Source organism: Plasmodium malariae (assembly GCF_900090045.1).
Source record: "Plasmodium malariae genome assembly, chromosome: 12".
Classification (NCBI taxonomy): domain Eukaryota; phylum Apicomplexa; class Aconoidasida; order Haemosporida; family Plasmodiidae; genus Plasmodium; species Plasmodium malariae.
Genome location: NC_041786.1, coordinates 1,606,783 through 1,631,637, shown reverse-complemented (window position 1 = coordinate 1,631,637; position 24,855 = coordinate 1,606,783). Strand labels below are relative to the sequence as shown.

The 24,855-nt window shown below is 27.1% G+C and overlaps 6 protein-coding genes across 6 annotated transcripts; 4 read left to right on the top strand and 2 right to left on the bottom strand.

Annotated features, from left to right (window-relative positions):
* Positions 1-53: 53 nt before the first annotated feature.
* On the top strand, positions 54-6,428 carry HDA1 (histone deacetylase, putative; the record flags this gene model as incomplete). The annotated part of the gene is made up of 3 exons (XM_029006661.1): positions 54-732; positions 828-6,060; positions 6,374-6,428. The coding sequence occupies 3 exons, from the start codon at positions 54-56 to the stop codon at positions 6,426-6,428; spliced, it is 5,967 nt and encodes a 1,988-aa protein (XP_028863128.1).
* A 1,322-nt stretch (positions 6,429-7,750) lies between these two features.
* Positions 7,751-11,198, top strand: PmUG01_12044600 (conserved Plasmodium protein, unknown function; the record flags this gene model as incomplete). Its single annotated transcript, XM_029006660.1, has 9 exons — positions 7,751-7,955; positions 8,289-9,087; positions 9,292-9,362; positions 9,480-9,592; positions 9,772-9,849; positions 10,014-10,081; positions 10,483-10,642; positions 10,878-10,922; positions 11,163-11,198. The coding sequence occupies 9 exons, from the start codon at positions 7,751-7,753 to the stop codon at positions 11,196-11,198; spliced, it is 1,575 nt and encodes a 524-aa protein (XP_028863127.1).
* Positions 11,199-11,464: 266 nt separating this feature from the next.
* On the top strand, positions 11,465-15,150 carry PmUG01_12044500 (M1-family alanyl aminopeptidase, putative; the record flags this gene model as incomplete). The annotated part of the gene is made up of 3 exons (XM_029006659.1): positions 11,465-11,538; positions 11,751-14,765; positions 14,985-15,150. The coding sequence occupies 3 exons, from the start codon at positions 11,465-11,467 to the stop codon at positions 15,148-15,150; spliced, it is 3,255 nt and encodes a 1,084-aa protein (XP_028863126.1).
* A 581-nt stretch (positions 15,151-15,731) lies between these two features.
* Positions 15,732-16,694, bottom strand: PmUG01_12044400 (conserved Plasmodium protein, unknown function; the record flags this gene model as incomplete). The annotated part of the gene is made up of 3 exons (XM_029006658.1): positions 15,732-15,919; positions 16,073-16,234; positions 16,385-16,694. 3 exons carry the CDS (start codon positions 16,692-16,694, stop codon positions 15,732-15,734), a joined length of 660 nt encoding a protein of 219 aa, XP_028863125.1.
* A 757-nt stretch (positions 16,695-17,451) lies between these two features.
* PmUG01_12044300 (protein disulfide-isomerase, putative) lies at positions 17,452-19,891 on the bottom strand (the record flags this gene model as incomplete). The annotated part of the gene is made up of 4 exons (XM_029006657.1): positions 17,452-17,535; positions 17,761-17,867; positions 18,136-18,463; positions 18,767-19,891. 4 exons carry the CDS (start codon positions 19,889-19,891, stop codon positions 17,452-17,454), a joined length of 1,644 nt encoding a protein of 547 aa, XP_028863124.1.
* Positions 19,892-21,434: 1,543 nt separating this feature from the next.
* PmUG01_12044200 (DNA-directed RNA polymerase, alpha subunit, putative) lies at positions 21,435-24,137 on the top strand (the record flags this gene model as incomplete). The annotated part of the gene is made up of 1 exon (XM_029006656.1): positions 21,435-24,137. The coding sequence occupies one exon, from the start codon at positions 21,435-21,437 to the stop codon at positions 24,135-24,137; it is 2,703 nt and encodes a 900-aa protein (XP_028863123.1).
* Positions 24,138-24,855: the final 718 nt, after the last annotated feature.

Sequence of the window (24,855 nt, the reverse complement as noted above, 5' to 3'; positions counted from 1 at the left end):
CGTTCATTCTTTCCTTTTTTTTTTTCCGTTTACAAAAATATGCTGGTGAAAAAATGGAAATTTTAAAGGATAAACGAAATATTCGTTACGAATATGAATTGGATAAACTAAAAAAAAAAAAAAAAGATAATTTGTTAACATTAAACATTATTAATAACAAAATAAGCTACATTTGTTATATATTAAAAAGCGAATATAGAAACATTATTAATGATGTCAATTATGAAAATAAGAACGCGCTAGAAACTTGCTTTTATTATTGTAAATCTTATATATGCTTTTTACTTTTATATTACCCGTATATTCATCACTACATAAAATGTCTAAGAAATAATGACTTGAGAATATATAAAAATTTTTATAAGCATATATTAAATTTGCCCAATAATTTTTACACTCTAATTTTTAAGTTAAGAATATTAGACGAAATAAAAGCAAAAAACTGCTTAAACTCAAGTAACGATTTTGACGACTTAAAAAAAATTCACCAGGGAAGTAATAATAACGATAACAACAAGACGAGTAGCTATAACAACGGTAGTAACGAATTCAGTAACACCGACAACTTAAGTCGTCATAACAGTATCAGTGTGTTATGTGACAGCTGCAAATACGATTCAAGTGGTAGATCTCCTCTTACACTTTGCACAGCATACTTTTTTGACGTATTTTCAAACGAAAATTTTATAAAAATTTTATTTTCAAGAATATACATAAAGAAATATCATGAACGTATTTTTAGGATACTCAGAAATGTATTATTCTATCACGCTCTGCCCTCGTTTTCTTTTTCCAGAAACTTTTTTGAAACATATCACAATGTGAAGAAAAAAAGAAGAAAAAAAAAAAAAAAAAAGAAAATAATACTGCTACTAATAATAGTAATAAAAATGGTAATAAAAATGGTAATAAAAATGGTAATAAAAATGGTAATAAAAATGGTAATAAAAATGGTAATAAAAATGGTAATAAAAATGATAATAAAAATGATAATAAAAATGATAATAAAAATGATAACTCTGTGGTGGAAGCAAAATATGCCAACTCACTAGAAGATGAAAAAAAGAATAATTTATTGGAGAAGGAAAAATGTACGAAGACTTTAGAAGGAAAGAAAAAAAAAAAAAAAAGCAATTTTAAAAAACTTTATTTTAAAACCCCATTTTTTAAACATGTTATTATACCAACGATTTATATTAATGATTACTATAACAATGTAAAAACATTAGTTAAAAATAAACTTGTTAAAGTTAGGAATAGAAAAAAAAGGAAAGATAAAATAGATAACTACGTTCTCTTGTCAGATAACAGTGGTAGTGTTAGCAGTGCAAAAAGTATAAGTTGTTTAAGTAATTCCTCTGATGAAAAAGAAGTAGATCAATTTTTAAAAAAAGAATTTTACTGTTCATATGATGAGGAACAAAATGAAAAACACGCAGATGTTATACCTTACGATGTATGTAATGAAGAGTGCACACTGAAGGGAAAAATGTCGAATGACCATTTGTGTAGTAGTGTTAAGCAAATCAATACAAGTGTAGTTGCTCGCAGGAACTGTAGTCGTGATGATAACGAGGTTAACATTGATGATAAGGATATTGGTGAGGAGGACTATAATGCCAGCTTATGTACTGGTAAGGGAGGTACAGATGCCGATGTTGTGTTGACCCAGCTGAAGGAGGAAGATTGTAAGCCCTCGAATGATAACATGCCCTTATTAGGGAAAGACATAAATGAGCACTTTTTCGAATTCGTAAAAAGTAATAAAAAAAAAAAAAAGTCCTTAAAAGATTTAGAAAAGATTTACGGAAATTATGTTTTAAGAGATATACAGAAAAATTTAAGTGAAAAAAAGGGAGTTGTTAACTGCAAGGATAAAATGTTTGTGCATGATGTATGGAAGAAGTTAATAAATTTTAATATTAGGGATGATAATGAAAATACGTTAATACATAAAGCTTGTTTAATTTCAAATCTTAATATTATTTTTCTTCTTTTAAATTTAAACGTCAATTTAATAGCATACAATGAGAAGTCGGAGCTACCAGTGCACTGCACATTGTACAATTGTGATAAGTATATTTTTTTATTACTACTTCATAACACTGTGGAGTATCTTTTCTTCTTCCTTGCAGAACAACACAAAAGGCGGAAAAAAAAAGAAAAAGTTAAAGAAAAAGAGAAAATAAACGCACGGACGCGTACACGGACACACATGAACACAAGCATAAACACACGTATAGACACACACATAGATACGCATGTACATGTCCACAGTAACACAGCTAATGATAACAATATTTCAAATACAGATAGGAGGGGGACCAGTCAAATGAATGTTGTGGTTAAAAATGATATAACAATGAACCATAAAGAAGAGATTAACGAGGAGGAGGGATTGACTAGAAAAAAAAGAAAAGAAATAGACCTAATTGAGCCTTCTAACGTTGGCAGTAAAGACATCACTGCAGATATAAGTCTGTTCTATGAAAAAAATAATGCGTGCTCACAGGGGAGCAGGGACGATGGCTCTCTTTTGTTTAGAGGCAGAATGGAAGAAAATAAAAATGAAGACAACAGGAATAGTAGTAATAATATTAGTTATGGTAGTAGTAATAATAATAGTAATGGTAGTAGTAATAATAATAGTAATGGTAGTAGTAATAATAATAGTAATGGTAGTAGTAATAATAATAGTAATGGTAGTAGTCATAATAGCAGTAGATATAATAGTATCATTTGTAATAGTGCCAATCGCAATAGCGCTAATCGTAATAACTCTAGTCATAATGATATTAATTTTAGTGAGAAATACATCAAGGACGACTTTTTTTTTTCCCATTACAATAAGAAGACAAATAGAAAATTTATTCACAACGTTGTTAAATTATTTATAAGTGTAATTATAAAAATCATAGAACTAGGAAATTTTGAGTTTTTAAAGATCCTTTTTAATTATAATAAATATATTTTTTGTTATATTGTGCAAAAAGAGATCATGTTTAATTTCTTGTGCTCTTTTGCCAATATGTACAATTGTGCAAACACGTTTATAAAATGGTGTGATAACATTATTAGTCGGAACGTGCACATTTCTAATGTATATAAGAAGAAACAAAATAAGAAAAGAAAAAATGAGGACATAAAATATCTCGAGGAGGAAATGTTTTCCATAAAGAAAAACAAAAAAAATTCTGGATTTTCAAACTGTTCATTTCATATAAACAATTATAAAGATATAGATAATATGTACAATGGGTATAATGCAAAGACTAATGAATCAATTAGTTGTATTAGTTCTAAGGGAGGAAGTTATAGTCAAAATGTTGATGAGCATACTATACATGAAAAGTTATTGGATACGAATTGCGCTTTGGTAGAAAAACAAAAGGAAAGGAAAAGAGAGCAAAATATGGTAGTAAATAATATTAGAGTGAAAAAAAGAAAAAGTGTAAACTTTATAAACAATTATATTATAAAAAAAAGAATAAACAAAGATAATAGATTAGAAATATTTTATTCTAATGAATGTGTAAAACATATTTTTGTACCAGAACCAAGTGACTATCCATATATAAGGAACAAAATTAAAAGTAACATTCCAGAAAATTCTAGTAGATTAGATGTATTAATTTCAGATAAACATGGAATATTAAAGATGAATACATTTGTTAATTTTAAATTAAGGAGGATTCAAAGAAAAGCTGTGGCTAGTGATATCTTAAGAGTACATGACATATCCTACTTAAAAATGTTGTTGCATAAAATGAAGAGATGCACTTTAAATGAATATGATGATACATATAACAACTTTTTACAACAAACAAAAAGAGAAAAAAAAAATTATTTAACCATGTCGGCGCAATATAACAATAGTAGTACTGAGCACAAGGCTTTAGAGCATTTGCTAATGCTGGCAAACAATGACGATATTAGAGGCTTGTGTGAAGGAGCGGGGGAAAATGCTCAGAGTGGAAGTAATAATGTGAGTGGTGATATGAAAAATGGTAGCATGCAGAATGTCCATGTTGATAACAACAATATTAGAGGTGCTAATACTGGGGAAGGACACGCGATGGGAACTGCTGACGAAGCAAAGGAAAAAAATATATTTAATTATGGTTATAACGAAAGGGAAAAATTGAAGGATGATTATCATAAAAAGGAAAAATCAAACGATGGTTATCACGAACCCAAAATAAGCAATGAGGGCTCACACACAGAGCGTACTTGTAAGGAATACTCTTACGAGAGAAAACGTAGTGAGGAAATATCAGAGGGAAACAGTAAATCGAATGAAAAAGTACCAAGTTATAGTAATACAGTATACATGAAGGATAATGTAGAAGTGAGGAATAACATTAGAAGGTGGAGTAGTATGAGTATTGGAAGGGAAAAAACTGAAAAATTAGTACTAATAGATAATGACACATTTGTGAATAAACATTCTTTTAATTGTGCACTAAATGCAAGTGGTGTCGTTTTAAAAGCAGTTGATTATGTATATTTCAAAAAAAAAAAAAAAAAAAAAATTTTTTGTGTAGTTAGACCACCTGGACATCACCTAGGAACATTTGGTGCAGCACAATTTAATTTAACCGATGAAGATAGAGCAGCAGGAAGTCAAGGGTTTTGTATTTTAAATAATATAGCTATAGGTATATCATATGCGAAATATAAATATGAAAAATATGAAAGAATTGCAATCATCGATTTTGACATTCATCATGGTAATGGAACAGAACAAATTATTAGAAATTTAGGATTAAAAAAAATAAGAGTTAATAATTATGTTGATATATATAGTTGGAAAGGATGGAGGGATCAAAATGACAGGAAAAATATTTTTTTTAGTTCCATTCATGCGTTTGATGGTTATTTTTATCCTGGAACTGGTTATGATACAGTTGAGTTGGAACCTTATATAATTAATGTTACCTTAAAAAAAAATATGAACGAGCAAGAATTTTTACAATTATTTCATAACAATATTTTGATTCATTTATATCATTTTAAACCCAAATTATTATTCTTATCAGCTGGTTTTGATGGTCATAAATTAGATTATGTTAACAATGGATTTGTTAAGAAAAATACATCCACATATTTCTACTTGACAAATTTAATTGTATCCTTACAAAATCAATTACATTTCCCAATAATAAGTGTTTTGGAAGGTGGATATAACACTTCAAATGATATGGCTTCCGTCTTTAGTTTGTCTGTTCTGGAGCACGTGCTGTCTTTCTACTACAGTGATATGTACTTCGTATCGCATAAAAAGAAGCGTGCTAACAGTGGAAGAACGGGCTCAAAGACGCCCAGAGTTATTGGTAGTATTACAAATGGACGCATAAATGGATGCATAAATGGGCGTGTAAATGGAAGCGTAACAAAAGCATGTGGCAGTATTATCCCAGACCAGTACAAGGAAACAACAGCTAACACAAATTGTTTAAAAGGAGCGTGGAAGGATGCAAATTGCGCAAATTGCGCAAATTGCTTGGCCACACGTGGTGATATGAATGTGAAATATATGAAAAATCAAAATAATCAGAAAAAACAAAATAACCAAAATAGCCGAAAAAATCAAAAAGTCAGAAGAAATTCTTTCCTCCGATTTCCTCATATCAGTGTAGGAAAAAATAAAATACATATTATGTTTACAAATTACTTTACTGTTTTTAAAGAAAAAACAAGGGAAACCGAAAATTTGCATTTAACAGAACAAGTAACTGAATATAAGAATTATATGAAAGAATTTGACAAGAAAGAGAATAAAATGAAAAGGAAGGTAAATAGCCTTTTAGTTAAACACAAATTATATTTCGAAAATTTACTAAATCAAGGAAATATAGATTTTTCCAGAATGAAAGAGATTAAATTACCATATGAGTCGTACTTTTATCAAGTAATGAGCCATTTTAAAATTAATTTGGTTGAATGTAAAAATTGTAATAATAAGGACACTCGCACTTTGTCAGAAGAAGCAAATCATTATTTCTCTACTTTGAACAGCCCATCGGATTTTTCCAATTTGGCATCCGACCTCGCTCAGCGGTAACTATAAACGAAAAAAATAGGCGTCATATATATATACGGTTATGCTTATGTATATATCTATGGAAGTATATATGTGTACGTGCGCATATACATGAACATAATATACGCTTTGTTTTACCTAATTTTTTACCACGCATAAAACTTAAAACAAAGAACACATCTCTATGCGAGGATGCATAAGTCATGCGCTTATTCCTGCTTGCGTGATTACATGTGTGCGCAAATGTTTATATATATATGACTAGTTTGGCAAAGCATATTTATATATCTTTTTTTTTTTTTTTTTTTTTTTGTTTATCACATTATATAGGCACCCAAATACGAAATTTGAATTCAGGAATTTGTGGAAGCCCAAGAAGAGTTAAGGAAAGCCTTTTTTTTTGCTATTTTCTTTTTTCTTGCCTTTTATTCGTTTATTTATTTGTATATATGTATGTATATATGTATATACACACATATATATATATATATATATATTTATTTATTTATTTATTTTATATATTTTTATTTTTTTATTGTTCTATTTTTCTATTTTATAATTTATTTATTTTTTTTTGGCTGATTAAAAGGATAAAAATGCTAGATTTATTTTCCTTCGGCATAGTAACCAAATGTGTGTGTGTATATATATATTACGTATACGCGCTTCCCTGTCTCTGTTTATACGCTTAATCTTTTAAAAGATCTAGGTTTATAACCTTTGCTTACGTTCACTTTTCGTTTGTCTTTTACAGTCATTTTATTTTATATTTTATTATTATTATTTTTTTTTCTTTTTTACTTTTTATTATGAATGTATTTTAGTAAAAGGAAGAATATTTTTAAAAAGTGTCGAAAAAATTCATTATAAAAATTGTAGCAGTACGAAATTGTTTTTTGTTTGATTCTATTTAACTTCGTTGTTTTTACCTGCACTGTGCATGTATGTTAATTTCAAACACTTTTCCCTTTTATTCATCTCTTTTTCCTGGAATTTATTTTACCCTTCTCTGAATACTACTGCTGCTTTATTTTTCCATTTCTTTTATTTCCCCCTATTTTTTTACGTCACTTTTAATTTACTTCTATTTATTTTACGTCGTTTTTGCATATATATATATATATATATATTTTTTTTTTTTTTTTTCCGTAAAATTTCAAAATATTATATAAATATTGTACGTTAAATATTTGTACTGTGTGGGCAGTTTTTTTTTTTTAAGTTTACGTTTTTACGTTATCCATATATATGTATATGTTTATATATGTATATGTTTTTTATATATGTATATGTTTATATATGTATATGTTTATATATGTATATGTTTTTTATATATGTATATGTTTATATATGTATATGTTTTTTATATATGTACATGTTTATATATATATTATACTTATGTATGTGCATATATAAGTATATACGCGCATTAGAATTATCATACAAAATTCAAGTTATTTAAACTTTTTTGAGTTATCATTCGTCGTATACTGCTTTCTTCTTTGTTCTTTGCACATAAATATGTTAATAAAAGTTAATTAGAAAAACCTATGCTATTTTTTAAAAAAAAAAAAAAAAAAATTGTAAACTAATAATAAAATCAAATAAAAAAAAATAGATTTCCAAAAAAATGTTTTATTATATATATATTTATATATATATTTTTTTTTTTTTTTTTGTTATATGTTATAAAAATGCCATGAAAAGATGAGATTGAAAACGCGTTATTTTAACATAGGTATATTATTACTATTCATATGTTTCATTTGTATTAACAAATGTAAGGGTTACATATTAAACATCAATGTAGCTGACAAAGATGACTTATTTATATTTTTATATAAAAATGAACATTTGTTAGCCGCAAGCTATTACAATTTTAAACCGTCGTATTTCTTTTCGGTCGATGAAGGTACTGTACCGCGTATATGCATATATGCTCCTGTACGTATGTATATATATGTGTATATTTATATATGTATATACACACAAAATGTATGCATGCAAATACTTACATATGTATGTAAATCCATATAATGTATACATGTGTGACAAGTTAGAACATTGAATGTTCGTACGTACATTTGTAAGGGTATATATTAAAGCGAAAAAAAAAAAAAAAAAACATTGAAAAAGTACATCCGTGCTATACGCATTTGTTGCGTGTGCCTTCTGTGTGTTTGCTTTAAATGCTTGTGTGTATGTTTCTATACCTAAGCATATTCATGGAATTCCCGCTTTTTAGGAGAAATAAACATCGACATGACAATTGATTTTAAGGAAAACAAACTGGTAAAAAAGAAAAGCAAAAATCAAGAAATATTAGCAAAGGCAAATAAGAACTCAATAAACATACTAAATAATTTTAATGTTGAAAGAGAATATTTTAGTAAACGGGGGGTAAGTAAGAGTATTTGTAACTATGGGGATAAAAATAAATTGATCATTAAAGCTCATAACAGTAGCAATAATAGCTATAATAACGCTAAGGATAACAGGCACAACGACGGAACGGTAGAGAACGAACTCGACTGGACCGCTGACTACAAGTCGAATAACCTATTTCTAATTCTCATAACTGCGGATCAGTGGTTAAATTATATAAGACTGAAAAATAAACTAGAACCTTCGTTAAAAAATGATGAAAATTATATATTTACATCTCACTTCAATAGTATTAAACGTTATCCATTAAATAAAGGAATAATTAAGAAAACCATAAAAATTAGCCAAAAAAATAGATATATGTTATTTTTAATAAATAATAATAAATTAAAAATTAACTTAAAAGGGAATATTGTTTTTTATGATTATAAAACAAAACATTTATCGCACGATTTTCTTTTTATACCCAATGTACTTTATTTTACAACCATTATACTACTAATTATATTAGTAATATTAATATTATATTTTATTAAATATAGAGAAAAGTCAGATTTATTTATGATATTAAATATGTTGTTCTTTCTTCTTTCAACATATTTTAATTATAAAAATGTAAATTTCATAAGAGATAAGGGATATATGTACCTGTACTTTTGGTAGGAAAGACGACACAAAACGGTTGTACCTTGGCTAGCAAATTTTGCTATTCTTGTCATGCTCGTCCCTGTTTGTTCCCACTACTGTGCTATGCTCATGACTTACTTTGTTATTTTGCCCTTTTATTATTTTGTCCTTTAATTATTTTGTCCTTTTATTATTTTTATATTTTATATATTTTATTTTTTTTTGTTCCGTTTTAGGGTATCGGCAAATATCATGAAGAAAATTCAAGAGATAATTTCCTTCATAATATATTTGCAAGTTTCTCTAGGTAAAGAGTATTTTTCTTTTTTTATTTATTTTTTGATGTTGTGATATGTCTAATTACTTTTTTTTTTTTTTTTTTTCCTCCTTTCATTTAACTTCTATACTTTGCTTCGTTCTTAAGGCGACATGTACATAAGGAGCCACCTAAGCAGAATAGAGATACAGTTTATGATTTGTTTTTCAGTCATTTCCTTTTACACAGGAATATTTGAAATATTCTTGGGAAATTTTCAAGTAAGAAATATGGGCTGTGCACATTTGTGTGTGTATGTATGGAAATGGAAGTGGAAATTTCTTTCGTTCGTATTTGCAGCGGCAACAGGGATTTTCCCACATGTGTACACACGTATATACGTATATGTGCAGTTATACACTTCTTCATTTTACAATTTCTTCTTGCTCCCACTTATTAGGCCCCCCGATATATACTCCAAGCCTTTGCATATTTATTTATTTTTATTGCCATAAATTTTACCTCAACGTTCCTTTCGGTAAAAACAAAAATGGATCATGAAATGTGGATAAAAAAATGCAATTCCTAATAATATCATTTACGTTTATTTGTATTATTTTAAAACGTAATTGTGCAAAATTTGAGCGTTTTTGTGTGCGTACAATTAAAATTTTTGTTCTTCTTTTACTGTTAAATATTCAGGCACGTTTATCAGAAGAAAATTTATCTTTTCATGTTGCTGAGTTGTATAAAAAATATGATATATACAAGTAAGTAGAAATAAAAAACAACGAAATTGTTAAAAAAAATTTTATTGACGTTAATTTTGTCATTTTGCTAGATATCACTGCATTTTGTTACAATTTTGCTAAATTTTGTCCAAACGTGATATACTTTATTAATTCCCAACCAGTTTGCAGCCATTGTTTTTTTTAAACGTCGTAATAAATGGAATACTTGTGCACATATATTTTTTTTTTTTTAAATTCCCTTTTTGCCTTATTCTCTATTTTGTTATTTTTTATCTCTTTATTTTGTTATTTTTTATCTCTTTATTTTGTCATTTTTTATCTCTTTATTTTGTCATTTTTTATCTCTTTATTTTGTCATTTTTTTATCATATTTCCTTTCCCCTTATCTATTTTCATTTCTGTCTTCTTTGAATTAACAGAAAATATAGGGTCATATTTTTTGCTGTAATAATTAAGCCCATTTTGTTAATTATTTACAAAGTTTTGTGCCTATCTCCATCGAATATTGATTTATACAGCTCACATGAGTTTTTGTATGTTTTTTTTGACATTTCCTTTGATATTGTTTTATATGTCACAGTAAGCTAACAAAATGTAAAGAAGAATTTTGTGTATCACCATATTATATGTGGCCCTGCTTATTTCATTTTGCATTTTTCGTTTTTCATTTTGCATTTTGCATTTTTCGTTTTTCGTTTTGCATTTTTCGTTTTTCGTTTTTCGTTTTTCGTTTTTCGCTTTTCGTTTTTCGCTTTTCATTTTTTCCCTTATTGTTTTTCCTTTTTTTTCTTCTTTTTTCCCCCTCTCCCCGCAGCTTTTTGTTTTATTTCGAACAGTAAAGCCTATCAAGCTTTTAAAGGTGAGCAACACATTGATACACCTGCATATAACATACTTTTGCATATGCATATATACCTATATATATATATGTGTACATGTGTATATGCAGAAATGAAGCTCAAATATATGTTGTAAGCGTCGACATGTAATACTTGTGCATATGCTCATATACGTATATACGTATACCAACATATATATACATACATGCATAAACATATGCATACGTATGTGCATTTTTTTTTCTTTTTTTTTTTTTTAGCATATTTTAAGCAACGAAAATTTCCACATCGATTAGTTAATAATTCTTCCTTTTTTTAATAGGAGCCCTTTTTAAAAAATGTTCACATTGATATGTATGCATGTTTATGTATATATATGTAATATATGTATATGTTTCTTTTAGTGTTTATTTATTTAATCCTTTTTGTAATTTTATGGTTAATATATTTTTTTTAATTTTCTTGTTTCTTTTACTATCTTTATTTTCTTCTTTTTCTTCTTTTTCATAATTCTCGTTTTACTTTTTAATTACCTAAGTATAATAAAAAAAAAAAAAGTATAATGAACACAAAACAGCTACATTTGTACCATTTAAGAAAACATATAAGAGCAAACAGACTAATAAAACCTTTAATGTATTTGCTGAAAAAGAGCCACAAAAAGATAGAGAAATATATACGTACACGTGTATGTACGTATATGTATGCATATGTATGTACATATATATATATAGCATCATTTGTAGGTTGATAAAAAATGGGGTAGTGTTATAACCAAATATCGGAAGTGATCATCTTTATTTTTTTTTTTTATTATTTTTTTTTTTTTCTTCTTCTTTTGCGTGCAGGTATAGTGTTCATTTACTCTTTTTAAAATTAAAACCCTGTTTAAAATATTATGGGTATTCTGAAATACATTTTTTGAAAAAAGCAGAGAGTGAAAAGAAGATAAGAATTTATAGCGACACAAAACATTTCCATATTTTGAAATGTGTGCTTACCAACCCGTCTTGTGATATATATACAATAATAACAAAAGATGATGTAAAAAAGGGGAGAAGCTATTTTGACATTCACATGAAAGAGCTTAATGAAAAAGGTATATATAGACTTATTATTTTTTTTTATAACGAAAATGATGAGAATAAAGTAGAAGGTATATATATTTCAAATGTTTTGAAAAATTTAAATAAAAAGAAAAATTCATTAATTAGTAAAAATAACAAGAATATAAAGGATGGGATAACTACTAGCCACAACAACTGTTACCACTTATGTTTTCAAAATGCGGAAAAGAAGACATTAAATTTTGATTTTAAAAAAATGAAATTTGAGGATAAACATACCTATACGTATATAAACACTTTTTGTGAATTCTTTTTCCTTCCTTCAATCTTTCCATGTATACAGAGTACTATTCATAGAGTCAAATTTAAATTAAAATTATCGTTTGAAATTAAGTCTAACTATATAAAAAAAAAAAAAAAAAAAAGAGACGACTTTTCCTTTTTTATGCCCTACGTTAATTTACACTTGAGAGGTACTAAATGGTCATGCAGATCCAATGTGAAAAAAGGGAAAGAAAAATACGAAGATGAAAGGGAGTTTTACAAAGGTGAGAAGAGGAAAAGGATGAAAAGGAGTGCTGTTAAACTTTTAAGGCCATCCAATCTAGTGGTGAGTAACACTAAGTTAAAAGGGGTGTACCACAGTAAGTGCAACGAGTGTTTTACTTGTTTTCTTTTATGTAGTTGCTTCGGTTACGTGCAGCGTCCTGAGTACGGGCATCGACTTGAGGAGCATACCTGTATAAAGAGTAACTACGCAAGAAGAAAACGGACAAAGGGGGGAACATGTAGAAAAGAATTGTGTAAAAAAATTACAAACCAAGTGAAGAAAGAAAAAGAGTATATAACTTTCGAATTTTATACTACAAGTAAAATAGCAAATTACACTTTTTGTTTATTCATTGGAATATATCACAAAATAGAGTTTAAAATTAAAGGATTTCCTATTTTTATATATATTGAAAATTATAGAAAAAATGAAATGAGTAAGTACTCATATTTTACAAAAATTTTAAGTAAGATATTGTTAATGTTCATGAATATAAGTATATTTAGAAAAAAGTTGTTACAAAATACCTTCTTACAATGTATACTATTAAATAAGTACAAATATGCAGGTGAAGAAAATTACAACTGTGTTACGTTTCTTATATCATTTATTCAAATCAATGAGGAAAATGAAAATGACAATTTGGATAAACTTTTCTTACAAGTCAAATTAATTGTTCATGAAATTTTTCATACCCTTTGGGGAAACTGCCTATATTTTAGAAAAGAAAAATATTTATGGTGTAAGGAAGGGCTAACAAGATATTATGAATTAAAATATACTAAATATATTTTGAAAAAATTGAAAAATAGGAAGCATATAAAATTGACAGTATTTATTTTTATTACGCTTGAATATTACTTCTACGTCCTAACGACGGATGTTCTGAATGCTTACAACCATGCGTTGAACATAGATAGTAACTTATACAAACTTCATGACTGTCCTAGAGTCATAAGCAGAAAAGGGGGTTCACCAACAGCAACAGCTACCTTGGAAAACCTACGCGTAAGGGACGTGCACCATTTTTACAACATTCTCACATACAACAAAGGAATGTACGTTTTTAAAATTATAAGTATCGTGTCGAGACCACACTTTGATACGATCATGAATTTGCTATATTTCACTTTTTACAATCGTTCTATAAACTGGAGCAAAATTGTAACTCTTTTTCATTTTTTTTTCCAACTTTTTCGCATTAAACCTTTTTTCCTTAATTGCCATAAATATAGAAAAATAGCTGAACAGGTAATAAAATTTATCAAAAAAAAAAAAAAATTTTTCACAAGAAGCTTCGTAAAGCTAATAAGGGTTAAATCAGCATGTAAAAGAAAATGGATAAATTATACGAAAAAAAAAAAAGCACACAGGAAAAATAAAAATTTTGCAAGTACTTACAATTCTGTGATCATTCCGCTTTTCTGGTCAAACTTTTTAAAACCATCTTTTAAGAAGTACTTTCTAACCTATTATAGGAAAATACATAGAAGGTATAGAGCCCTTGGAGGGGTTACAATATATAAGGGGAAAATTAACAAAAGGTGGAAAAAGAGCCAAAAAAATGAAAAATGTTCCAACATCCGAACGAACGCAAGGAATGAAAAAAGCCTAGACAACTTTGCACGAGTAAACGTACAGAGTATCACGAAGAAGGCAAAAGTAGCGTACGTGAAGAAAAACAATTTGAAAAATATTCTCGAAAATTATATAAACATTGTTGGCCCTCCGAAGATCTTTTTTAAATTTTTAAAAAAAAGGAATAAATTATTAATTACTCAAAGACATTTTTATTATGATAATTATGAACAAGAGTTTAAGGAAACTAATATTTTGTTTCAAATACCAATCACTTTTACATTTAATAAAAGGATTTATAAAATACTTCTTACAAACAAGTTTATTTTATTAAATGTTGAAATTAAAAGGGGAATATACCCACATAAAGGAAAAGAAAAACAAGTCATAACAAGTGGAAATATATTTACCATAAGTTTAAAGAATATTTCCTATTTTTCCTATCATTTTGTTGATATGTTCTCATTTAAATTTATCGTAAATGCAATAAAAAAAAATAAATGCTGTAAATTTGATATAATTCATATCATCGTAAATATAATTTTGTACCTTCTAGTGCGCGTAAAAACTTTGCAGCACGCAAGAAATTTAACTCTCCTGATATGTAGGCAGTTGTTTTTGGTAAGTCATCCTCATGTATCTGTGGAAATATTCATATCCAGATTAATGTACGTGTACATCGATTCGATATAATGTTATGGCATGAATAATATATGTATGTATGTATGTATATACGCTTACACATGTTTATGCACGCAATACTTCCCTTTTAAGGTTCACAAGTTGCTGAAAACGAAGGTAAGCACAAACGGTGAATTATATGCTACTGGCATTATATTATGTATGGAATTTTTCAAATGCTACATACATTTTATTTCGTCCTTCAGCAAAATTGAAAATAGAAAATTAAAAATAGAATTAGAAAAAGAACTACGAAAGAGTGATCATTTTGATGAAATGCATATAAAATGCTCATTTTTATTAAAAGATTTTAGGATCTATTTATCGAAAATTTTCTTCTATTTTAAAGAATCTGCAAGCACATTATCTTGACAGTTTCTGGAGATCGCGTATATTTTTACATTAAAAAATATTGCAAATATAAAATGAAGTTAGTAAACAGTATCATGAACAAAAAAAAGGGGGAAAAAAGTAAATAAGCAAAAAAAACAAAAAAAGCAAGAAAATTCATCTCTTTGAAGCACTGCGTAAGAGTCAAATTTACATAAAATGCACATAAAAGTGGGAATCTATATGTTCATGTAAGAATAAAATAATGTATAACGTAAATATATGGGATATTATGTATAGCTCAAAAAGTATTGTACAGGTATTTTTATCGCAATTCTGTATATTTAAAAGAGTATTATGGGGGTAAAGCCCATGCGCGATATGTCAATAGACATCATCAGGAATAAGTGGAGACGAGTATATATATATATATATATATATGCATAACACATAATGCATATATTATGTATAATCTTAGAGGATAGTCTTCACCTCTCCTTTTTTAGAACATGCAGTTTTTATCTTTTTCTTTCTTTTATTCAGGGAAAAATAATCATTGTACAAATGGTTCATAAATTAAAAAAGGAAAATGAGAAAAAAATAATGTATTAATAGTTACGTAGTTACAGCATAAAAATGAAACTACATGTTTCATCATTATTTGATACCGATCTGTCTGAAGCTGTCTTTGTTTGTAACGTTTTCATAATGCTATAACTTATATGTCTTACTTGCTTTATATTTATAAACAAGTTTCCTAACCCACCAATTTTTTTACCGTTTGTAAAATATATACCGTAGTATCCATATCCTGTTATGAGAAAAATTAGTTTATGTATATTTATTTACGTTTTAGCTTAACTTATATATTTTTTTCGTCATCTATTTCGTTCGTTCATTCAATAGTTCCTTTTTGTTTATGCCAATTTTTTTTTTTTTTTTTTTTTTTTTGTGAACTTAGTACCTGTTCCTGTCAATTTTTGAATTAAGTTTTTGCTGCGACTTATAACTATATAATGCTTGCAGTCATAATAGGTATTTAAGCAATGACTTATAAAATTATAAATATAACTATTGACCCAATATCTCTCTTCTTGTAATTTTATTTTCTTACTTGATGTTATTCCTTCAAAGGAAAATATAGGATTCTTATTACAGGACATATAAACGCGCGTTATACGTATATATAAATATTTATACGTATGTATATATTATTTTTTCCTTTTTCTTACTATTTTTCAATGTTTAGATTAAAAAAAAAAAAAAAAAATTTTACCTATTTCACTGAGGATGTTGCTATCACTTTTTTTCACGTACGCATTTACATATTTCGATATATCTGAAATAAAAAATTTGTGCATAATTTTTTCAAACTTCAATTTATTTTTCTCATTTTTTATTTTTGAATACTTTGAAAGGTCTTCTGCATAATCGTAATCAACTTTATCAGTCCTTATTTCTATATTATCTAAATTATGGAATTCATAATTTTTAGAAAAGTTATTCACTGGATGTATTTCATAGTTATCTCTTTCTTTTGCAAAAGATTTCTCGATACTTATTAATTCCCACACACACTGAGACATGGTGTAAAATATGAACTAGTCAGGTAACTAATTACTATTATTAGCAAACCAATATACTTTTGCCGATTACATTAACAAGGAATGTTACAAGCTGGAATTATTAACAGATTATGTTGAGATATGAAATTATTAACAAGACATGTTACAAATCATAATAATCAACAAGTCATGTTAAATGTAGTCATTATTAAAAAAAAATTCCTTGCTAAAAAATATTATTAATAGGTCGTGTTATTACCCACTATTATGAACAAGTCAGCATATTAGCTATTATTGTATGTTAAAAAAGAAAAAGATTTTAAAATATAACTTTTTGCTAATAAATATTTTTAACGAATAACACAAAAAATTTAAAGGAAACAAACAAATATATTAATAAATAAAATCAAAAAAAATAATCAAATAGAATCAGCAAATCCTTGTTAATTAAAAGAATATGGATTAATGTAAAAATATAAAAAAAAAAAAACCAAAAATGGAAACTTTCAATTTTGATGTGTACGTTTGTCCAAAAATGTCAAATTGCAAAAAATTTGTAGCTCAAGAAAAAAAAAAAATATATAGGTGACATTTAAAACGCAAAAAAAAGGTAAAAAATTATATAAGATAATACAAAAAATTAAATATAATAAAATCAAAAATAAATCATTATAAAATATAAAATAAATCATAATAAAATATAAAATAAAAAAAATGAAACTACGAAATATAAAACAAACGTCTGCAAAAAAGTTAATTGCACAAATTTTTTAATCATTCACAGTTCTTCATAATTCTCGAAAAGCTGCTCATCATCCAAATTTAAGTTGAGAAATTCTAATATATCTATGTTTGTGTTTGTCTAGAAACAAAAAAAAAAAAAAAAAAAAATTGTAATTTCAGTTAAAAATTGGTTCATTTCATCATTTAATAATTTAACTGCATTATTATATATACTCAAATTTTTTTTTAAAACTTGAAAAACAAATTGGTGGCATTCAAGCAAAATGATATATTATGTACATATACACACATATATATGAATATGAAGAAATATCACTTTTTTTTTTTTTTTTTTTTTTTTTACTTTTTCGCATATCCAAGTGATAATTCTTTCTACAGTCCTTGGTCCTAAATACCTCATAGGCGCCATTTTGTTTTCCTTTGTATATAGATAAACGGTAGGGTATCCCTCTGCCATAAAAGGTAAATATATATGTACGTATGTATGTAAATAACATGTTGCAAAACTCAGATACATTAGACATTTTACGTGAGCAGTGCTCTACCACGCGAATTCGTGAGAGTAAATAATTTATTGATTTCTTTTTTTATTTGTTTTTAAGGAATTATTTGTAATAAATATTTACACATAGGCATAGATATATTTATATATATATATATATATATATAGATAGATAGATACATAGATAGATAGATACATATATAGAATAACTCTCACCGATGGGTATATTATATATTTCGTTGTTTACTGCGTCTATTTTTCCTATTATTATATCATTATTAAAATCTTTGAATTTAGCTGCGTACAACTTCAATCTTCTTCCAACTTCTCTGTACACTGGCTCAAATTTATAGCAATGCCCACACCATGGTGCATAGTATAATACTACAACATTTTTATCATTGTTAAATATATATTCATCGTACGTGTCAGCAACTATTATTTTTACATATCCATTATTGAATTCTTCAGGTAATGGTCTTTCACTTTTTCGGTAGAAATATTTTTTTCCCGCCATATATCCATTGATGAAATCCTCTATATTCTGAAATGAAATGCGTGTATGTGTATACATGTATACGTGTGCAAATGTGTATGTGAGCATGTATGTATATGCGTATGTGTGCGTCTATATATGTGCCCCCACACACATGCGTATTTTTAACTTTCATTTACTTCAAACATAAAAATATAAGCTATATGAGGGTACATCATGCAAATATGAAGCGAGACGAATGCAAAAAGAAAAAAAGGTGATATGTATGAATTTGGAACACAATTTGATACAATAGCATGTAAAAAAAGGTAAGTGGTAAAATGCATAAAGAAGCGGTACTAATAAATTTACCTTTTCATTTATTTCTAAATCGTCATTGACAGGTTTATATTTATATGGAATAGTTATATTATTTTTAAATTCAGTAATTCTCATGAGTGGTTTTTTTAATTGTTCTATAAGTAACTCAGATAATAATCTCTTTTCATACACTTGTAAATTTCCAGAAATTGAAAAAGTAATATTTTTATATTTCTTTGCACATTTAATAATATCTAATTTGTTTAACTCATTTATATCGTTATATAATATAAATAAGGTAACAGTATTACTTGAAAACAGTAATGGAAAATAATATTCAGAAAATTTAATAACTAATGGTTCAACTTTTTTCTGAACCCACTTTACTAACATTTCTATTTTTTCTTCTTTTGAACATTCAGGGTCATATAATTTATTTACACTTTCATCAGTTATATAAAAATGTTCATCAAAATCATCATTTTTAAATAAAATCCCATAAATATCTTTCTTTTGTAACTCCACAGTATCGTAATGATAGTTATTTGATATTACAGTGTTTACAAGAAAATGAATTACATTTTCTTGTTTTATATAAAAACAAAAAGTTTTACCTATTAACGTACATATTTCAACTAAGTTATTGACTAGATTTATATCTTTATCTTTTCTGCTTATAAAAAATAAAATAGAATTATTATATTCTTCTAACTCTAGCAATAATGTTAATTTTTCTTTATTATTTATTTCATATATACTTTTGTCTAGATATTGATATATCCATAATAATATTTTTTTGATGCTATTTACACCGTTATATTTATGCATTTCGTCTTTCTTTATCATATACAAAGAAGGATAGCTATAGACACTTAGTTTTTCTATTATTTCACTATTAACTGCAGCATTTATTTTTGCTATCCTTATATTATTATCATACTTTAACAAATTCGATATTTTTTCTAAGTTTTCTAATAATAAATTCGATCTATAGCACCAATGAGTGTATACAACTAAAAATGTAAATTTCTCTTGATCATATAAAATATTGTTGAAATCTTTCATAGTTACGCTGTATATTTCATTTTTTTTCTCAACTCCATCATTTCCCGAATATCCATTTATTAAAAGATAAAGAAATAATGCTAAGAATTCTTTATATATTATTTTTACCATCTTACCTTTGAACAAATTTAGTACGGGCGTAATTAAACAAAGAAAAATGCACATAAAAAAAAATGTATATATATTAAAATTCGTTTTATCCTGAGTGGGTGTTTATCTGAACTGAGCATGCACATACAGGAATGCGTACACACATACATACGTATATATACATATATATACATATATACACATTTATGCAGGGGTCAATTAGATTTTTGCGTTTATGTTCTTTTGTCTTTGTTTTGCACTGCTTTATTTTATTTTATTCTATTCAGTTTTGTTTCTTTGCTTTGTTTTGTTTTATTCGGTTTTTCTTTCTTTTTTATTTTTTTCACATCCTTTGAGCATTTTTCTAATTATTTAATTTCATTTTATATTTTGAAAAAATGCGACAATTATAATAATAACAAATAAAAGGAAGAAAAGAAAAAAAAAATACTAAAAGCTGCAGCAGGTAACTCTCGTTTTATTTTAACTTTTACTCCTGCATCAATATAATAATTACAAAAATTGAATAAAAAGAATATATGTAGACATTTTACCTAAAAATAGACAAAAAAATAAAAATAAAAATATTCTTTTATACGAAGAAATATTATGTTAATTTTGTTTCAGCATCGTCATTATTGCTTCATATATTTTGTTTTTCTAAGAATATAATAATTATTTTATTAAAGGTAAAATAGTGATATAAAGTTGCATGTACTCATTTTGTTAAATCCCTTTAACATTTCAGATTATTTTTAATTTTTTAAAATAAGAACAAAAAAAAAAAAAAAAAAAAAAATATACACATATACTTGTAAACATATATGTATATAATATATAATATATATATATATATATATATACTAATGGAAGAACAATACACGTACAATATGAAAAACGAAGGAGCGCACAAATGGACTTAAAAAAGGAGTAACAGCATAAGTTCAAGCAGAAAGGTAAAAATAAACTGATAAACAGAAGTAGAAATATTTAAGGAAGATATAATTTTCCATATTAATTATCCAAACACTTTTTTTAATATTTAATTTTTCAATTTTGTAATTTTGCGATCTTTTAATTTTTAAAATTTTCGAACAAATTAAAAAGAATTTTTTTTCTTGCTTCAAATAAAGCAATATGTTTCATTGTCAAGCAAAGAAAAATAAAAAGTCTGTCAGCGTAAAATATAATAATTGTATGTATGTTTACATGTATATATAATATTTATGCTACATAAATTTTTGAGCATATATATATATATATATATATATATTTTTTTTTTTTTTAAGTACATTTTCCCCTTTTGAAACTTAAAATTTGGGGAAATTAGTAAAGAAAATGCCCGCATATTTCAGTACACATTTTGAATGCGCGCAAGGGCACGTACATTTACATGAGGGTATACATTATAGTTAAAGAGTTAATCGTAAGTTTCAAAGATGAATGGAAAAGATAATACGATAATCTTTTATGGCAATTAAAAAATGGTAACTTGATATAGGACTTCACATATATATGTATATATATACATACATGTACTTACGCATTTATGCATATATGTATAATGCGGCTGATCACAATTTCGACATGGATATATACAGCATTAATTGCTACGTATGAGTCCCTAAAATTTGACAAATATTTGTTCATCCATAGTTGTCAAAATGCAATTTTTAAAGGGGCAAAATTGGGAATAGATAATTATTTTAAAAGGGGAGCAAGAGAAAATTTTTTGTCCTTACAGGTTAAGGGGAAAAAAATACTAAAAAAAAAGACAATAATTGTTGTAGGTAAGAAAAAAGAAGATAGCGGATTAGCAGTAAATAGCCACTCAAATGAATTAGATGAATCAAATAAATTAGATGAATCAAATGAATTAGATGAATCAAATAAATTAGATGAATCAAATGAATTAGATGAATCAAATGAATTAGATGAATCAAATGAATTAGATGAATCAAATGAATTAGATGAATCAAATGAATTAGATGAATCAAATGAATTAGATGAATCAAATGAATTAGATGAACCAAATGGCTCAAATGAATCAAATGGATCAGGCGAATCAAACAAATCAATCGATGAGTATAAAATATTTCAAAGAAGAAATTTCATAAAAAAATATGAAGTGAAAAAAGAAGAGATAGATACTTATATAGAACAAATAAAGAACAGCAGAAGCAGTGGTTATGAACCACAATTTCCAAAAGATGCCTTTAGAACACCAGATGGACTAACTAATATTATTCTAGATTACAAATACAAAAATGATAACCTAAAAATACATAACTATTATTATTTTTTTATGTATTTTTTAAAAAAGATATCAGAGAAAGTGGGAAGGAGGAAAGAACTGGAAGAACAATTAGAAGAAGATGAGGTACAGGATGACAAATTGGAGGATGGAAAGAAAAGAAGAGAAAAGAACACTGAAGATGATAGATTAATAAGTTTGCAAGATCTATTATATCTAAAAAAGAAGGGTTTTTTTGAAGGAGATTTATATACATGGAAAAATTGGGTCATATTGAATAGAGGGGAATGGAAAGATTATATAGGATATCAAGACCATGAGAATAAAGAAAGTGATGATGAATATGAAATAAAGACGTTAAGATCATTAGTTGAACCTAAAATGAAAAGAATGCCTATTGAATATTGGGGATGCTTCAGAGCAATAGATTTTAATGTAAATCATTACCCTATATATAAGAAGTTGTTTGACTTTTTTAACAAGGCCAGTGTAAGTGGAAATGAACCCACGCATGCTCTTTATCCTTTTCTTTTTTATCCTAGATTTAGTGTCGGAAGGGATAGGGCGGGATTAGGTTATGGGGATGCTAACTTTTTTGGAGATTACTCAGATTTTTACAAAAAGAGGAAGGAACGACTGAAGGGAAAAGCAAAGGAAGCAGTAGGAGTGAAAGACGCGACTGGAGTGGACCAAGTGGTCGAAGCGGAGGAAGGGGTCTCAGCTGAGGGTCTGCCTGACGGCGGGGAAAAGGAGAATGTGATAAACACGAATATCCACCGGGAGAATTTTATAGACAAGTATGATTTTGGGCCGAATGATATTAAAATAGAAGAAGCAACTGATATAATAAAATATCCACAGAATGGGAGATTATATCAAAAGTTTTATATAGGACCATTAAATATAACGGATGGACATACATTTGGTTCTTTATTAAAATATGTGTGTCAGACACAAATTTATGGATATGCAATAGTTGCTATAAAAATCCATAATATGAATGAAGATACAAAAATTGATAACGTGCAGGAGGATTTACTAGAAATAGCTTTAAATATATCAGATGTATGTATTTATAGTAAAGAAATAAATATCGAATCCAATATAAGATTAATATTTAAGGGACCATTAATGTTAGTAGCTGGAATGATACCTTTACCTTCTCATTTAAAAATTGTTAATAAAGAACAATATATATGTACATTAAAAGAAAATGGGTATATTGATATATCATTAAAAATTGAATATGGTAAAGGACATTGGTTAACTTATGATAAAGGATTATATAAAAGGGAACTAGGGTCAGATAATGAATGTATGAAAAAACGACAAGTATCAGAAGTTGTTCATAAAAATTATATGCCTATAAGTGCTAGTTTTGGTACATGTAGAATGGTACGTATGGCTGTTCATAAGATTGCAACTAAATATTGGTGTGAAGATAGATGTGAATTTACGGATCCTAAACAAATGTTAGTTATAGAAATTTGGACTGACTGTAGAATGTTACCTAAAAATGTTCTTCTGTATGGTATTAAAAATATTAAAAAAATTTTAAGAAAATTTAGAGAAATGATTATAAATGATCATGATTTTCCATGTGATATTGAAGATAAGGAAATAAAAAAATTATGGCCATATATTGATAGATATAAATTTTTACAAATAAAACAAAAAATGGAAGGTGGACCTCCTATTCAAAATATTGATGAAGATGTTAACAACGAAATGAATAAAAAAAATTTATTAGATCCATTTACTCAAAAATTAGTGGACCCAGCTAATTTCCCCAAACATTCCAACATTCACTTACCCTTACAAGATACCCCTCCTCCTTACCTTGATACCTTAGAATGGTTAAAAATGGAGGTAAAAAAGGAAAAATATAGGAAAAAAACAAAAAATACAAAAAATACAAAAAAAAGGAGTAATTACAAGTTTTCCAGTACACGTACTTTTGACTACGATGATTACTTAAGTGACAGGCTCAATAACATACTGGATGAAAAATGAAAACCTAGCAGTGCGCATACTGTTTTGTGATCGTTTGTAAAGGAACCGTCTAGGAACGTGCATATGTATACATGGTTGCATGTATGTACGGGTGCGCATATGTGCTACAAGTTTGTTGAGCCAGTTTTTTACACCAATTTATTTTACAACTGAATTTTCAAATTAAACGGAGCATCTCCTATGTAGTTCATGCAATATAAGCCAAGTTTATTTCTTCTCCTCTGAGTTTGCTCATCATCAGGGGTTTATATATGCTCTTTGTTTAAATGTTTTTTGCGCTGTCTTTTTAATCCAAATATGAGAGTATAACCATGGGTTCACTGGCATGCTCGCTCGCTCGCTCGTTCATTCATTTACGCAGTGGTTATCATTTTCACTGTTCGTCATTAGCACAAAAATACTTACACACTTCATATTTTTTTTTATAAAGTTAAACCACGTAGAGCATATTATTTAACAGCCTTTCGTTAAAAATTAAAATGAAGAAGACGAAGGGAGGAAGCTAACATAAGCAGTTGTTGTTGAATAGGGTATTAATGCAACATGCAACCAGTATGCACAAGATAACCCTTATATAGTATAAGTGATTATATCCTATGTTAGGTAGCTATTTTATCAGAGTGTATATACATATAAATTTTAGAGGTATATTGCACATATCTAAAAACGGCTCGGCACTTTCCAAAATACTGTAGTGATAAAATGAATATCATTTTTA